Here is a 16782-nt window from a genome sequence, read left to right as displayed (position 1 = left end):
CACTATGTAAAGCACTATGAAAATGTGATACAGTGCTTCCTCACAGAGCAGCTAGCTGATAACAAAACATACTGACAGAAGATCCTACTCCGCAGGTTTTGCGGTAAGGTTGCATATCATGTGAAATGTAGTTAGATTTATGTCTGAGCGAAGTTTTTTTCCCTCATGGTCATTCACTGGTTTCCTATTTCAGTACTGGCTTTGCTAATGTATACCCACAACTGGCTCGATGCCGTTTTTTGAATTCTTTCAGAATTGCCGAATTATATCATTGAGATTCTAGGCAGAGAGAAATCAATTGTATAATGTTTTTTTCTTTATTTCTGAAGCCCTGCAGCTCGATGCACTACGCCTTTCTGTGTGAAAAATAGTGGGAGGGTTTGCCGAGCTGGTGGCCTGTGCCTTCTCCAGCCAGCTGCGAGGAAGAGCAGGGCCGGGGGGCTGGTCCTTTCTGTGGCTCATGCCAAGTTCAGAGAGGGAGCAAGTTCCCGTGCAGAGTTATGAGAACTTCTGAATTGTGAATTTTCAACACTGTTGTAAATTGGAAACTTCGGGAAAGCGCATCAGTGGCTAGAATTGAAGATCTCTGCCTTACATTCTAAGGTTTTAGCTATGGCTATGCAATGTTCTACCAATGTTCCACAAGCCAGAATACCAAAGAGGTGTTAAAAGTAAGTGTTCAAAACCTTTTTTACCATGATCAATCCTTCTTTATGAGCTGCAATGGTGCCTTTTGTATTAATTGTGCTAGAATAAACCCCTTGATCCACACAGGCCTTGCATGGACCGAGATCAATATGCCAAATGTTAAATTGCCTTTATCCTTCATTTGGTTCTATTTAATCTTCATCCTGAAACTCCAGCAGTGAAACAGTTTCTGAGTTTTCCATTGCTTCATTGGTAATTCTGCACCTGTCCCTTCCATCGGATAATTAAATTCCAGGTTAAAAGCTTTTTGGGTTGTTCAAGTAAGAGAAAAAGAAAAAAGATATTGTGCTGGGCAGTGCAGGCACATTAGTCATTTCTCAGAGGAAGAGTCTGACACCACTAATTCTATCGCCTTCTGTCCATGTGAGCCAAAATTCTTCTGGGCCCGCTCTGACAGGATTAGATCACACTTGCTTTATACAGCGCTTCAATCCAGCGTTTGTAGTTCAAGCTTTGCAATGGTATTTAAAAGGAGTTTAAGTGAACCCGACTTTAGATTAGTTATTAAAGCCCTGCACTCAAGTTGAAGACAGGGCAGCTGAATTCGATATACATTTAACCTCATTTCAACTAATGCTACTATGACCGAACAAATGGCAGATTAGACCATGTTTCTGCCAGCAGTTTAGCAACTTTCTCTTTCTCGCAGCCTGGAGAAAGATCAATGCAAATTGATTTTGGCACATAAATATCACTTCATGGGCCATTTGTAGATTTGTTTTTCATTTCAGAGTTGCCACGCTAATGGAGCAGTGTAGGGTTACTACACTGTGTGGGGGGGGGGGGTAAGTTTTTAAGGAGAATCTCCTAAAATGTTTGATATTGTGCAATGTCTGAAGTGGCCATTATCTAGAATTCCAACAAAATCAGACACATTGGGATAGTTATGCACCTTTGCCAAAAATTAGACAAATTAGAGAAGCATTTCTGGAGACTGTCACTTATGATCTTGAATGTCTAGTTGTACACTTAACGACTTTTTCTAAGTTTGGCAAGATTGTCATTTTGAAGACTTAATATTCTAAGATCTATCAGGAACACAATTATCCATGCTGTGCAAGTCAGTTGTATTGTGTCCGGAGCTCTTGTTAGTAAATGATATGCTAACTTAGAGGCTGTCAAACCCCATTAAGTGACTCTTTTGTTCTATAAATATTTATTAAAATTCAACAGAGAAGACAGTGCAAATTCCATTTTATTTTATTTTCCTCATTTCATGTGAGTAGATGTAGCTTAACCTCATTATTGAATATGCTATTCTTTCCATCTCTTGATGGTTATTACAGTGAAGATCTGTTGTACCCACTATGTAAATGCCCTAGCCATTATTAATCCATGAACCTTAATGGTTGCTGGGGCTTCTTTTGCTTTATTAATATATGCATCAGCAATGCATCGAAATGATGGATCTTTTCTGTTTTCGTCCTTATTTATGAGCAATTGTTTGCGTTAACCTACCATGTCATTTAATAATCAAAGGCCACTGCTTCTGGAATAATATCGCGAATCATACAGTTTTTGGCAGATCAAAAGGCAAGCATCCAGCAGATCAGAGCACTATACAACTGTCTTTCCCATTAATGCTGGTCACGTGTGAATAGGGAAACTGCCAGCAGAGTAAAATTCCTCCACAGACTTTTCTCAGTACTGTACTTCTTCCACTCTGGCTCCTAGGGCCTGTTTCTTGAGGTGTAAATGAACGACAAGTGCTCAGGAGGATTAATGAGCCATGCTGAGCTTCATTCCATGCAGAAACAATGTAGTGGAAGCCAGCTTGCACCTGCTGCACCAAACTGAGACTATACCTCGGGTCATCGGTTATTAAGAAGCAATTCAACGGAACTTGGCTTCCCCCGCCTCCTCCTGCTAATGTCCTTAGCCCTTATTTATTTTTTCTGGCTCGTTTACCTTGTAGCATTCACGCAGCGTTCCACTGCCAGCAGCCAGAGGCCTGAAAATTGTAGTGGAGGAGTCTGGTATGTATTCTCTAGCCCTCGCCATCTTTTGTTTAAGGCCTTTTAACATTCTTAAGGATCTGTGCTTCCCTTCAAGTAGTGCTGTGAGCTTGCCTTGGCACAAGGTACTGAATTCCTTGGTCTTTCAGGAAGCACTTTCATGCAAACTGGGGTAGTTCAGCATTTCAGATCGCGTTGAAGTATTCCCCACTCCTCCAGAAAACAAAAAGGCAACTATGTGTCCTGTCAACCCATTGTTTTCCAATTCTATGGAATGACCCCAACTCAGAAAATGCAATCTGACCTGTGAAGGAGCACAATGTTTTTGTCACGACCGCTGTCACCAGGAGGGTTTGTGTGCTGATTAAGTTGTCAGAATGATTCATTTTTCTAGACAGGCAATCTTGTTCCACCTTGATTTGTATGTAAACCATTTGCAGTTTTTGTTTTGTAAAAAAAATGTAAGCCTCAGAAGGCTCCCCTTCTTATTCATATATGCCAGAAGACTTTACACAAGCGCAAGCAAGCAGCCAGTTATTTGAAGTATGCATAACTTGAAAGGTTTTTTTTCTGCTGATGGCCATTCCACCACTGACTTCAAATGCTCGGTCAGTTTTTCTAACATCCTCTGCACGAAATGTGGTATTGATTTATGCCAACCAAACTGTTTTTCATTATTGTTGATGTGACAACTAATACCCTGGACACCATCAGCAATACATTCCTGAAGTGCCCAAGCTAAGTAACGTCTTCATCTTCTGCAAGCCCGTTGGTGCCCGATATGATAAGAGACTCCTTTTGAGTTTGGTGTCACTAGGATATAGATATTTCCAATCTTCGAATCTGGATTAATGTAGGATCTGTAATTTGGGTGAAAAACATTTAAGAAGATGGCACTGTAGCAATTTTGGAAAAGCTTAATGTGCATGGTTATTATTCCCGTTGCCCTAAAATGTTTAAGTTGAATGGCCTTTTCATCTTTTTTTTTATTCTACACAATTAAATGTAAAACACATCAATTTCACTTCTAATATTGGGGTATTCTGCTAACTTTGCAGGTGTAATGTTTCCTGGGCTTTGCAATCATATTTTAAAAGTATTGTGAATATCCTAAAGTTTATGTCTATTAAGTGTTGGCTTCAGTTTGTAATTGTAATTTGTCATTTCTACCAGATGTTAGTGTAGTTTCTGGATTTAATTTTTATTTTCTGAGCTATTGTTTCAGTATTCAGTTGAACATTTCATTACCAATGATCCCTCCCCACCGGGTCAGGAAGAGCTTGATTGGAGTCCTAGGGAATTTTTAATGCTGTACAACAATCCAGTGTTGTCAAGATCCTCTCGCATGAGAGGTCCTGAACTGCAAGACCAAATGTTTTCTGCAACACCACATGTGAAGGATTGTAGGTTATCTCAGACCCCAACAGAACTCTTTAGGCATGGCTGCCGTCTTCATCAGTGTTTCCCCTCACGCTTTACAGTTGCATTATACAACACAGTACAGCTTGACAGAGCTGCCCTGCCTGACCTGCCTAATAGACATGTCAAAACCTTGCCAAGCGTTTAACAGTGGAGTGTCTGCATATTCTGTCACTCGCTTTCAGCGTGGGAGAGCTACTGGAGAAAAATACACACACTTATACTCATATCTGCAAGGGCCTTCTCTGTACACAGATTATAGATTGTAGATTATGAACATTAATAATCTATAACAATCTAGTAATTCTCCTCTCAAGGAAAAAGCCTAAAAGTTGCTTTTTTGTGAGCTAGTACGGTCTGTACATTTCTTTTCAGCTTTGTTTTAAAAAGGACCGTTCTGCCATCTATCTAGAATATTATTAGGGTCAATTGAATATGCGAGTGCAGAATAACAAAGATGTGGGAGTCATATTGTAGCTCAGTGTGTTGCACACTGTAGTACAATGTGTTGTTTGTTCTGTAAAAGAGGAAATAATGATAAGCTGTGCTTGCATTTCTTTCTGCTGTGATTCTCACATGCTTTGCACTGATGATAGATGTCAAGGGTTATTGGTATCACCTGATAGGGTTTCTGATTCTTGCATCATTTTCTGGAGCTAATTAGTTTGGGAGTACATCTACTAATGGCAGCCAGACAACTCTAAATAGAAGTGGTGTTAATGTTTTTATAACGGGTCATAAAATCTTAGACTTCTACCAATAAAGCTTTTTAATAGGGATGCAGATGCTTTATTAGGAGCAGATGATGGCACAACTCACTGAAATGTCATCTTATTCAGATCCATATAGGACATATCTTTAATCTGCTGCAAAGTGGCTTTTTACCAGGAGATTGGTGCCTTTCCTTGCCAGTTTGACATATTGGCGCCACTACAATCCTTGACTGGCATGTAGATCAGCACATCTTAATTTAGAATCGTAGAAGTAGTTTCAAGCACATGGTTTCTGTGTTGCTTCTTGATGAGGATCATATCATTGTCTGAATTTTCCTCAGACAGCATTGCTACACGATTATAATAATGCTGTGACTCATAGCAACCTTATACATTTGTGAGTAACTCTTTGAGTGTCACAAGAAACCTTGTCCCAAAGGTATTTTAGGAAAATGGAAAAATCAATCATTTTTTGGTAGGAGGTGCATTCATATTTGAATACAAATACTATTGAACTTGACAAAATTATGCCAAATAACATTTATCATTAGTAGAATTGATTAATTAAACAGTCACGGGCTGATAGTGTGTGTGGCCACCAGGAGCAATGTAAGCTGCACATCTGGGATCATACTTTGCACAAGGTTACAGGTTCGGGAGTTGGACCCATAACCTGACCATGGTGACATACCCCAGCATGCGCTATACAAATACAGCATCGCTGAGGAAGACCTGGCTCTGCCGTGTATGAGTCCGCTTGAAGAGTCACTCCACCATAATGCTCGCACACAGGTATTCTCTTGATAAGTGGGGTTCCTTATGTGTTTTTCTTGCTTGGTTTTTCAAAATGCTTCAAGGAGTTAAATCGCTTCCTCAGGTAATCAGCCTGATCAGCTCTATCACGAAGTGATTAAGTATTTGAACAATAGTCACTCAAATGCTTTTCAGTCTGTCAAGAATGAAAAGATAATCAAAATAATGCCAAAAACAATTAATCAATGTCGAAAAAGCATATGCACTTTTTAAAATAAAACCTACATGAATAAACAGATTGGACAGCCACAGTGTTGCGTTAAAAGAAACCATGCCGAAACATTCTGCAACTAAGAAAATCGCATCCTCTTTGAGGGCCTTCAAGTAGGAAAATGGCTTTAATGAAGCCGCAGCGGCAGGATGTCATGGAAGTGTGGAATGTTGTGTACAACTATAGAGACAGGTTCCATTCCTCTGGATAAATCAGAAGCTCCTCGCACAGGAGTCAAGTCATCACACGGTAAACTCTCACTGAACCTGTCATGTGAACCATGCTGTCATCATTAACAAGCAAAGCAGCCTGACGGCAGCTGTGGAGTCGGCTGCCTTGAAATACAACTGGTAGTATGAGTGTCATCCCAGGTGCTAATAGCATTTAATTCATCTGCCTATCCAGGATTTTTTTTTGTCCCTGCAGTGGTTGTTAAGAGTTGTGCGCCTTCCTTCTGACTCATACAAAGCGGGGGCGCAGGGCCTGACGCGTGTGGGTTCACGGCATGCCATTGCACGAAGCCGGAGCCGAGCTGGAGAGTCTCGTAGGCCGCGGCTGGGGGGGGGGACGGGATGGAAGCTGACAGGCAGCAGAGGAATCCCCTCTCTGGCACCACGTTCACAGTCCACTGCTTCCTCTTAAAGGCATCAGCATACCGCGACTCTCTCACTTGTGCCCTCCTGCCGTGGGTTTGGCAGGACGCGTCGCATTTGATTACGTAATGAGCTTAAGGTGGAAAAAAAAAACAGCTCATGTTTGAGTATTATTCGCTGTAATGCTAATGATTTAATAACAAGCTGGGAAATTCAATCAGTAGAAAGTTATACTTGGAAATCTATATTGCAGCATCAGAGGATTTGAGGCAGCTACTGAAAAGATGTAAAGATCAGTTTGACAGGGTGACATTCAGGAATTTCTTAAGAGAAAAGAAAACATTGAGCAATAAACTCACCCGTCATCAGCTATAAATTAACCAATAAAGTCAGCAGAAAATCAGCAGAAAAATTGCACTTTTTTTTGTACTGACCATTTTCTATTTTATTTAAGAGCCAGGTCATGTATGAAGGTTAATCAGTAACACAAAGTTGTTAACAGGAGGCTTTCTGTGCAAATTGCAGACTAGAGGCATATGTGCCCATTGGAAGCAATATTAGCTGCTCCTTGTGGGGTTCTGTCCAGTTCCTTTCGTAGAACTTACACACTGATTTCTGAATCCTGGATACCACATCATCCAGCACCCTTATCACCCTGCAACTCCCAGCTGGCAGCCCAGTGCAACTCAGCAGGTGTGAGCCTGGTCAGGACCTGGATGAGAGACCTCCTCTGAAAAACGAAGGCTGCTGCTGGAAGAGGTGTTAGTGGGGCCAGTAGGGGACACTCAACATGTGGTCTGTGTGGGTCCTAATGCCCCAGTATAGTGACGGGGACACTATACTGTAAAAAGGTGCCGTCCTTCGGATGAGACGTAAAACCGAGGTCCTGACTGTCTGTGGTCATTAAAAATCCCAGGATGTTTCTCAAAAACAGTAGGGGTGTAACCCTGGTGTCCTGGCCAAATTTCCCCCTGGCCTTTACCAGTCGTACCCTCCTAATAATCCCCATCTATGAACTGGCTTCATCACTCTGCTCTCATCCCCACTAATAGCTGGTGTGTGGTGAGCGTTCTGGTGCACTATGGCTGCTGTCGCATCATCCAGGTGGATGCTGCACATTGGTGGTGATGGAGGGGAGTCCCCATTACCTGTAAAGCGCAATGTACCTGTAAGCAATTATTAATTATTATTATTATCCAGGTTCATCCCACCACTGCTCAGTGAGGCTCAGGTATCGTGACCAGGTCATCCACAGCTTCAGTATCGCATTCTCACGTCCTGCTGGGCTGTTGTGTCACGGTGAGCCCAAGGAAGGACAGCAGGAGGTCTTGACCGACGAGACGCTGTGCAGTCGGGCTGTTGTACGTCTCCACACTTCTTCCTCTGTGTGGACTAAACACAGACGTGGACCTCCCTGTCAGTTGGTCAACAGTCAGGCTGTCATTCTGCATTTTTGTGCCAGCATAATGATTGCAAAGTGACATTGTTCTTTTTTTTCTTGATTCTTGCCAGGCTTGACATTCACCAGGTTAATTCATCAGCTCTCTCCCTGAGGAAGGGATTTAGTGCTGTTGCAACAACCAAGATCACTTCTATGCATTATGGTCACACATGAATGCCCAATTAAAATCATGCCAGAAACATTTAGCTAATATCCAAAATCTGTACGTTTTCTAAAAACGTACACGAACAGTAATGGGATTCCCGGGGTATACATAACTTGTATATATCAAATCATGATTGACGAGGATTTCAGAATTCAGGTTGTGGCTTATTGTGTGAATCTATACATATTGTTCATGGACATGTAGAAACATATTGGACACCTTCAGAACACATGAAGTCCTGAAGTTCTGATGAAAACAAACCAGGGGACACGAGTGGGAGTTATATGGAATTGCAGGAATCGGAAACAAGCTATCAAGCCATGATGTTGTAGCCAATACCCAGGCTTCCTTTAAGAAACAGCTGGATGAGTTTGTCAGATCGTATAACCCATTACCATCAAACAGGCCAGATGACAGAAAGGCCATCTCGTTTGTAACCTTAGTTTTGTACATTTGGAAGCCTATGAGGTGTGAGCACAGCAGAGAAAGAAAGGGTTAAAAATGATTGGCCAATATATATCCATCTAGTTTTCCATTTTCCTGCTCTTCTGTCTGGGTGTTTCTCCAGGATCTGCCTTAGCTTTGAGGCGGCACGGTGGTTGTTGTGGTGTATGAAGGAGAGTGCCTGTCTGGATTGACGTTATCTCTCCGCACAGACGGGCTCCTGCTTTTTGCGAAGGGCAGATTAAGAGCAGGGAAACCCCTGTCCGTGCTATGATGTCAGGTTTTGTACTCTCCCTTACAGTGAATTAATTATTTCACAAAGCATCTTCTCCAGCACCTGCAGCCTGGCCTATGGTAGCTTCTTGGAGTCTGGATGTAAAAACACTTGTGGCCCAGTCCAGTGTAAGATCACAAATGGCTTCTGGTCAAGTACACTGGAGCATTCAAGCATAGAAATTCCTTTTAGAAAAATGTGTTTTTACTTATGAAAGCAGGGGTGGTGAACACCAAAAGTGCAGCAGTAACAACCCCTTTGCACTGTTTGTCCTAATGGGAAAAGAGCCAGAGGTGAAAACTGATTTCGGAAGCCATCCAAACATGCATGCTGCGGAGAAAGGTTTTATGGCTGTTTCTAAGAGCTCAAAAGGCTTCTGATAGGTCGTAAAAGAACAGTATTATTGTAAAAGTATAATTTTTATTTTCCCCCTGATGTTTTTGATTGAGATGCACAGATTCCCCTCATGACAAAATAAATGAAAGACATTTGGTTTTCAGTGTTTTGCACAGTCTGTTCTGGTAACCATTTTATCAATGGTAGTCTAACAGCAAACATTCAGCACATGTTGCAATTTCTACCTTTGCTTTGGGGGACAGAAGTAAAGATGTGTTGTTTTTTTCCTTAGTATCAGTGTGAATGGAGTACTGAGCTGATTAATGTTCTTGACAATAAATGCTCTGAGCAGCTTCAGGGCATCATGAGTGTAGTGTCAGTGTGTTTGATCAAGGACGGGTTTTTTTCCTAGATAACCCAGTGCACTACCCTGGCCCTCTGCCTGGAGTTGTGTGCAGCTCTCCGTGTTGCAATGAGGGTTATTCTGCAGCTTTCTGTGAGGTGAGAATCTTTGGACAAACAAGTTTAATTTCAGTGTCAGGACTGAGAAAAGAGCATTTATTCTGCAACACTTGATTTAGGTATCGAATGCAATTGTAGAAATGTAGATCTTGTTTTTCCACGGGGGCATATGAGTGCATTGTTCCAGCATTCTTGCCTGTGTTGTTAAAGTATAAACTATTTGGAAAAAATGTATTTTGAAATTCCACAATGCTACTATGCATCTGGCCCATCCAGGTGACTGTCCCTTTCACACCCCATTGCAGATTTTTCTTCCTGTGTTACCTGTCACAAAACTGGAGGCACCGTCAGGTGATCCAGTCCAATCTGAGGCATTATTGTGCCTCACATAGAATGAACAGTCACAGGGTGCTTATCTGACTTTGCAAGCAGCAGGGTCAGCGTTTGCGTGGAGCCTGTGGTATTGTCTCAGTTTATCCTGCACACCTGTGATCCCTTCAGCATGGGCCCGAGTCTGGCTGGCTGTGCTGCTGCATGCACAGCGGTGCTGTGCTCACTGCTGCCCCCTGGTCGGCATCATTACTTCCGCTGAGCTCCTCTTCCCTGGTCTGGTCTTCCACGCATACAGTATGTGTCATCACAAGCACCAGATGAACCCTTCTCCTGCAGCCAGCGCAGGCAAGCTGTGCATTTCTCGAAAGAGGCGCCAGTGGAGCATGGCTGTGCTCGAAATGTGATCACGTGGGCTTGCGTTCTCCTTAGTGATGCACTGATTAAGGACATGGGGTTTCTATTCAACAGCAGATTGAGTTTATAATAATACTGGAGTAGTAATCTTATCTGGCATCAGTTACCCGTAAGTGCTTCAATATTTGTACTCCTCATTCCACAGCAACCAAGAAATTGTCAACTAGCAATGACAAATGTCGTTTTCTATTTAATGAGAAACGTGTTAGGTTACTGTATTTAGGAGTAAAAAAACAGGTGTAAGCACAGTTTTGGCTTTATTATGCTGTTATTAAAGGAAATGCCTAAGGCTGTGACGGTAACAATATACAGTAAACTGTAACCCGCAATAAATGTAATCTTGTTCCAGTTTTTTTAATGCTTCCGAAGGATATGGAGAGAAATGGCGCCCTCTGGTGGATTTGCAGTTATTTATTTAGCCAAGAACCAACCATGTTATCCGGTGGTTCCCAGTTGAGATTCTGGGAACCACTGAGACATCTGATTTTTTTTTTCCAGTCAGGTTTAACTTTTCTAAATAAAAATTATTTGAACTTTTAAAAAGGTCAAGTAACATTTGTAATTAATATCAACCCTGTTCAAATTTTAGAACTGCCCGTGTTCAGGTGTTTTGCCTGAAATGTAACGAGAACATAAGCTCATTGTGGAAGCTTGTCTGTCGTTGCTGAGAGCTCAGCTAGAATGAAAACTAGCAGAGGAAGGAAAAAAACGATATTTCCATTGCCTGCAGTTTTCTTTGTACAATTACGGTGTTTTCTGATAAAATGGTTTGACCTACCCAACAGGAACATAATAGACTAGTAGGTGAGCCCTTAGATTAACAGGTTGCGGGTTTGAATCCATGCTGTACACACTGCTGTTGTACCTTGAGAGAGGTACTCTACCCCAATAGCTCCAGTCTAGCAGCTGTATAGGCAGTGACCAGCTGGAGAGGGGTATTGTCGCTCATTCTGTTTAATTCTGCCCTAGCCAGGGTGAGCTGTGGCCCAGTGGGTCACCGTGGGCTGTATTCTACCCATTGTTCAGTCCTTTAAAATACTTAACTCTTAAATATTGCTTTAAAAACCATAAGACCTACTACATCTACAACAAAGTGACTTAAAATATACTTCCCCTTGTGTGCCCAGGTGATCATCGAGGTGACGGAGATGCTGCACAATGCCAGCCTGCTCATCGATGACATCGAGGACAACTCCAAGCTGCGGCGCGGCTTCCCTGTGGCCCACAGCATCTACGGCATCCCATCCGTTATCAACTCCGCCAACTACGTGTACTTCCTGGGGCTGGAGAAGGTGCTGACGCTGGAGCACCCGGAGGCCGTGCAGGTCTTCACCCGCCAGCTGCTGGAGCTGCACCGCGGCCAGGGCCTGGAGATCTACTGGAGGGACACCTACACCTGCCCCACGGAGCAGGAATACCAGCAGATGGTGCTGCAGAAGACCGGCGGGCTCTTCGGTTTGGCCGTGGGGCTGATGCAGCTCTTTTCCAGCTACCAGCGCGACCTCAAGCCCCTGCTGAACACCATGGGCCTGTTCTTCCAGATCCTCGATGACTACGCCAACCTGAGGTCCAAGGTGTACAGCGAGAACAAGAGCTTCTGTGAGGACCTGACGGAGGGCAAGTTCTCCTTCCCCATCATCCACGCCATCTGGTCGCACCCCGAGAGCACGCAGGTGCAGAACATCCTGCGGCAGCGCACCGAGAATGTGGACATCAAGCGCTACTGCGTGGACTACATGGAGAAGGTGGGCTCCTTCGCCTACACGCGGCAGACGCTCCAGAACCTGGAGGCCGAGGCATACCGGCTCATCCAGGACTTGGGGGGCAACCTGGAGCTGACGGCCCTAGTGGAACAGCTGAGCAAGACCTACAAGGAGACCTGAGAAGTCCTGCCTGGCCTCCCTCACCTGACCTGACAGTGCTCTGGCCTTGCCTGACCTCCCAAGCACTTCCCCCAGGGCTGTGCACGAAGGACCTGCCTGGGAAACGGCAGCGTTGACTCACTCGACTTTTAGCAGGAATGATGTCTGAGACTCACACAGAGCAGCCTTATGCGTTTTTTTTAATGTATTGTAAAATAAAATATTTTCTTCCGACTGATGTCACCTGGCTACGGCATGCTTTTTCATCGCCATTTCAGTATTGCTATGGTGTTACAGGGACCTCAAGCAATCATTAGAGGCAGTGGGCCATAAAGGATGAGAAATTTCACTACTGTAGATTCTTATTTTAAAGCAGCTCGTGACGTTCGTGGCAGCAGCATCATACGGCTTAAATTTTCCATTTTAAACTGTGCCATTGGATTATACAGTATATCTTGTTGATGTGACCTCCTGTAACGCTGGTTTCCTGTAAATATATACTACAAGTGTTCTTCACCCCCGTTACAGAATTTAAGATGTGAAGTTCATTTATAGACGGTGCTGTGCTGAAAGCAATATTGGGGAGCTCTCAATCTTTGGTTGCCCGACTCTGGGGCATCTGTGAGGTAAAGGCTTCTGCTGATCATGTCGGTTTGAAATGATCAGTACTAGCGAGAATAAAATGTCTGCCATGGCTGATCAGCATCTGTTTGCTTTTTTAGGAAAGCGTGCAGGAGTGTGGAGTATGGGACCAGATTTCCTGAAAGATTAGCACAAAAAGTTGAAGCGCATACTGGCGAACAACAGAAGACACAGCTCCCTCTTTCGTTTGCAAAGGCATCAGAAAAGCTGATAGGCTGTCAAGGCTTTCTGCTGTCAGCCCTTCTTCACATAACAGTCAGGAAGGCAGACAGCCAAGAAAAAAAATCATTTTCCCTGCATCTTAACTGAAGACATATGCTGTAGTTTCTAACTGAGTAGAAAGCTGTCAGCGAAAAGGGTAATGAGTGTATTTGGGGCAAAATTGTTCCAGATACTGTCAAATCTATATTTTATCCAAAACTCTAGAGTACGGTGAAGCATGCATTTTGTATTCCACACTCCTCATTCCACATTGCTCCTAAATAGAGGTTTTAAGAAAACCGTGTGGTCATCTATTAAGTAACGATATTGCATTGCACTGCCCAGCATTGAATTAAATTTATGGAAGAGTGACTGCTTCCAAAGGTTGATCCTTAAATGGTGAGATTTCCCAGACTCCACTGGGCTTTCCTTGAATAAAACCGTTTGAGGGTCTTGTCTGGTGTGAATATGTGCTGGACTCTGCCATAGCCTTGCCTTTTTTGTAAAGGAGTCTGCTGTCCAGTGGTTTCTGGTGGGGCAGTCCGTTGAGAGTCCCAGACCAGCACAGCTTTGGTCTTTAAAGCTGACCTCCAGCATGCTGCAGGGCATTAAGGGAAGCACTGTCTTCTCTGGCGCTTGTGATTCAGAAAGCGCTGCACTCATCTCCAGGCTATTATAAAACCCTGAGAGCCAATATTAAATGGCGCTTGTGCTGTCTGATTATGTAACGTCCTCCATAGCTTCTGAGCCGCCTGAAAGGGCTTTCCATGGACTCGTATGCCTTGCAGCTGCTGTTTTTTATGATGTTGGTGTATTGTACAGGACGGGCAGAGGAGCCGGGGGCTGATGGAAATTGTTTTAACAGTGCAAGCGAACAGCAAGATGGTGGACATCCAGCTAGTTTCTTTCATGTTTTCCCAATCTTTGAATTCAGCAGGGAGGCAGTGATACACAGGAACTTGAGTTTATTTTCAGTTCAAATGAGAATTGGCCGTGCTTTTTTTTTATTTATATTTCATAGCGCACTGAGGATAGCGCTGGGAAGAAGAGGCCAATGTCAAGTGAAAAGGGTGATGACATTTGTGAGTGGAGGGTGTGTCTGACGGGACTATTTACTTGTTTATATTCATTTCAAACTTGGAAAAAGACATGCTTCTGGGATGTTTTTGACTTCTGAGGGAACAAAAACAAAAAAATAATAAAGTTGTGGAAAAATGGTATTTGGTATTTTTTCCTATAGTGCAAATTGAACTTCTAGCATTAACACCTGTCTGTTTTTTCCCGAGTTACCTTTAATCCCTGTGTGGACTGTTATGTAAAGCTGTCTCATTCCAGATGTCATTTCATTGCCATCTATTGTGCTTTCAGGTAAGCAGGTTCAGAAGCTAGGCGGAAGATACTGAATTTGCTCATAAATGTTGGTGGCAAATGCATGGCTCTTCGTGTGCAGAGCTTTTTAGGGGTCCATGTGAGTTTTAATAAGGACTAGCATAGCAGGTGATAGGTCATCCGTATCATAAATGTAGACTCTTCTTATCTGACAGTGTGATTAAGGCATACAAAATTAGGCTGATAAAAGCTGTGGCATATTCTTTATCTCTTTAACTGGATTAGGACGATACCTCAAGGGTAGGCACGTTTCTTACTGGCCTCATTTAAAGCCTTAATTATTATGGTAATATGTTAAATTAATTGTACTTGCACATCAGTTACAACATGTTGATAGACCGCTAGCTTGTTTTCACACTGCAGCTCCAGACTGGAAACCAGATCCCCTCCCCTGCAATAGGAGTTAGGCGGACATCTGGGAATCCCACATGATCTAACCAGTACAGAGGGATCCTGTCCAGTTTTCCACCTCAGATGATAAACATCGGCCACAGTTGACAAGTAACAGGCTGGATTGGAGCTAATGATCTCTCCGTGGTGGTTTGGTTTGGAGGTCTGCACGAACTCCAGCAGACAATATTACTGTCCATTGACTGATGGTCAGTCACTGCTCAATATGCTGCAAGATTAATGCTTTTTTAATGGTAGCTCTTAGGTTCTGTGCAAGTCTCCTGAAAGCCTGCAGCAATCCTATAATTTCAGTGATGTAATGTTTTCTTTTTTCTATAGTCAATTAAACAATTAGCTTAATTATTTTCTTAGACTTTATATGGAATTTTTCTCTAATAGTTATCTGTAAAATGCCCTGCAGCTTGATTATACTGTATTATAATCGTGCAGTCAGTCAATTAACTATATAAAATATACACATAACAGAGTTGGGGTGGGGAAAAAAACAGAGGAATTGAGGTGGAGACACTTCAGAAATTATCATAGGCCCTAGTAAATAGACGTCTGAGTCTGAGGCGTCATTAAGTACACATGGGTTTGTGATACTTCGAGTCAATTAAATCACCAGTAGATGTTTTATAGACTGTTCTACCAATCAGTGCAAATTACACCACATTTTCCTATTTTTATTGTGCTTAAAATATTTTATTCCAAATTTTCCTTTGTGGGTCTCCGTACATTAGGAAAGTCCTCTAGTTGTTGTCGTCGCAGGAGCAGTAGAAGAAAATCCTTAAATGTCACCTTGCTGTGACTGAAGTCACCTAATTGAGATGTACAGTACCGGCTCAGAAACACTCAGCTCTTATCATCGCTGATTTCCCTCATCAGACCAGCATGACAGAATTACTTTTCCAGACAGCGCGCTAATCCTACAGGAGTCCTGTAATCATCATCATGCAGTCGTTTCACTTGTGCCACTTCTAACGTACTTCGTAAAAAAATCCCAAGGGATGCAGTATCACAGTGTCGTGTCTATGCTACAGGTTTACAAAAAGGGGTATGTTAACTTATTTGGCATCGACAATAGCTTTTCAATGTTAAAAATTAAAATGCATTAATTACATGTAGAAATGACGAATTACGCCACGAAACGACAAGCGCGAGAATAATGATGGGTTTGTTATCTGTGGCTTTCTCTGCCACTGGTCATCAGTGCACCCTTTTCACTATTTTATAGGGTCAAACCACGTCAGTCACTAAGCTCTGCTGTTCCTTCTACCACCGGTAAACTTCCCTGTTTCATCCACCAGCGCATCACGCCTGGACTGCAAAGTAATTCTTCTGCTTTCGTTCAAGTGTCCATACTGCTACACGTATTGATATTATATAGCAAATAAACTGGTTAAGGAATTAAAGTAAGAGTAAAAACTGCGGATTCTGCTATCGGAGAATTTCAGCTTTTGTTTACACTGAACAGTTAAAGCTTAGCCAAAGCAAAAGTTGACAGTAATGGAAAAATAAATAAATGCATGTTCATAATTTAATATTTACTTAGAAGGTTTATTTAATTACCTTCTGACGACCTTTGAGTAATGCCGGATTCAAATTCTAAAATGTAAATGCTTTTAAGTGTAATAGCTTTCCTCTAAAATATCGGTATCAATTTTTGAACACTAACAAGTCTTTGTTATGTAATCATAGCTACATGGATGTGTTACAACAGAACACAAGCACTTATTTTGAAGTCTAATTCTGAACACTTTTTTCCGCAAGATAATTTAACATGACTGTCTAAACACACTAGCGCAGGTCTTCGTTTTTTGGTAATAATTACATGCATTAGACGTGCTTTGCAACATACAACGTAAACGTGCCTTGCAACAACTTTTAAATTATTCAACAAATTTCAATATTATTTTTGGTTCGTTGCTTTATAAACCTTTGTTTACCTTTGAGCGCCACCTATTGGGTTAATAGTTTAGCAACTCACGATCGTCATGATACATCAGGAGGGAG

The 16782-nt window shown here is 42.5% G+C and overlaps 1 protein-coding gene across 11 annotated transcripts in view; it reads left to right on the top strand.

Annotated features, from left to right (window-relative positions):
- ggps1 (geranylgeranyl diphosphate synthase 1) overlaps positions 1 to 12381 on the top strand; it is a 30656-nt gene extending 18275 nt beyond the window's left edge. For 10 of the 11 annotated variants that reach the window (XM_088610187.1, XM_088610183.1, XM_088610186.1 and 7 more), the window contains one exon: positions 11410 to 12381. In XM_088610187.1, the coding sequence (XP_088466313.1) occupies positions 11410 to 12165 (756 nt within the window). In that variant the 3' untranslated portion in view covers positions 12166 to 12381. Of the gene's footprint in view, positions 1 to 2661; positions 2685 to 11409 lie in introns of those variants that run through there. The other variant, XM_088610190.1, reaches the window with a different exon arrangement.
- Positions 12382 to 16782: the final 4401 nt, after the last annotated feature.

The sequence above is a fragment of the Lepisosteus platostomus genome, chromosome 17 (assembly GCF_059453375.1).
Source record: "Lepisosteus platostomus isolate fLepPlt1 chromosome 17, fLepPlt1.hap1, whole genome shotgun sequence".
Taxonomy (NCBI): Eukaryota; Metazoa; Chordata; class Actinopteri; order Semionotiformes; family Lepisosteidae; genus Lepisosteus; species Lepisosteus platostomus.
Note: the sequence above shows the minus strand (reverse complement) of the source record. Positions and strands in the feature narration are given on the sequence as shown.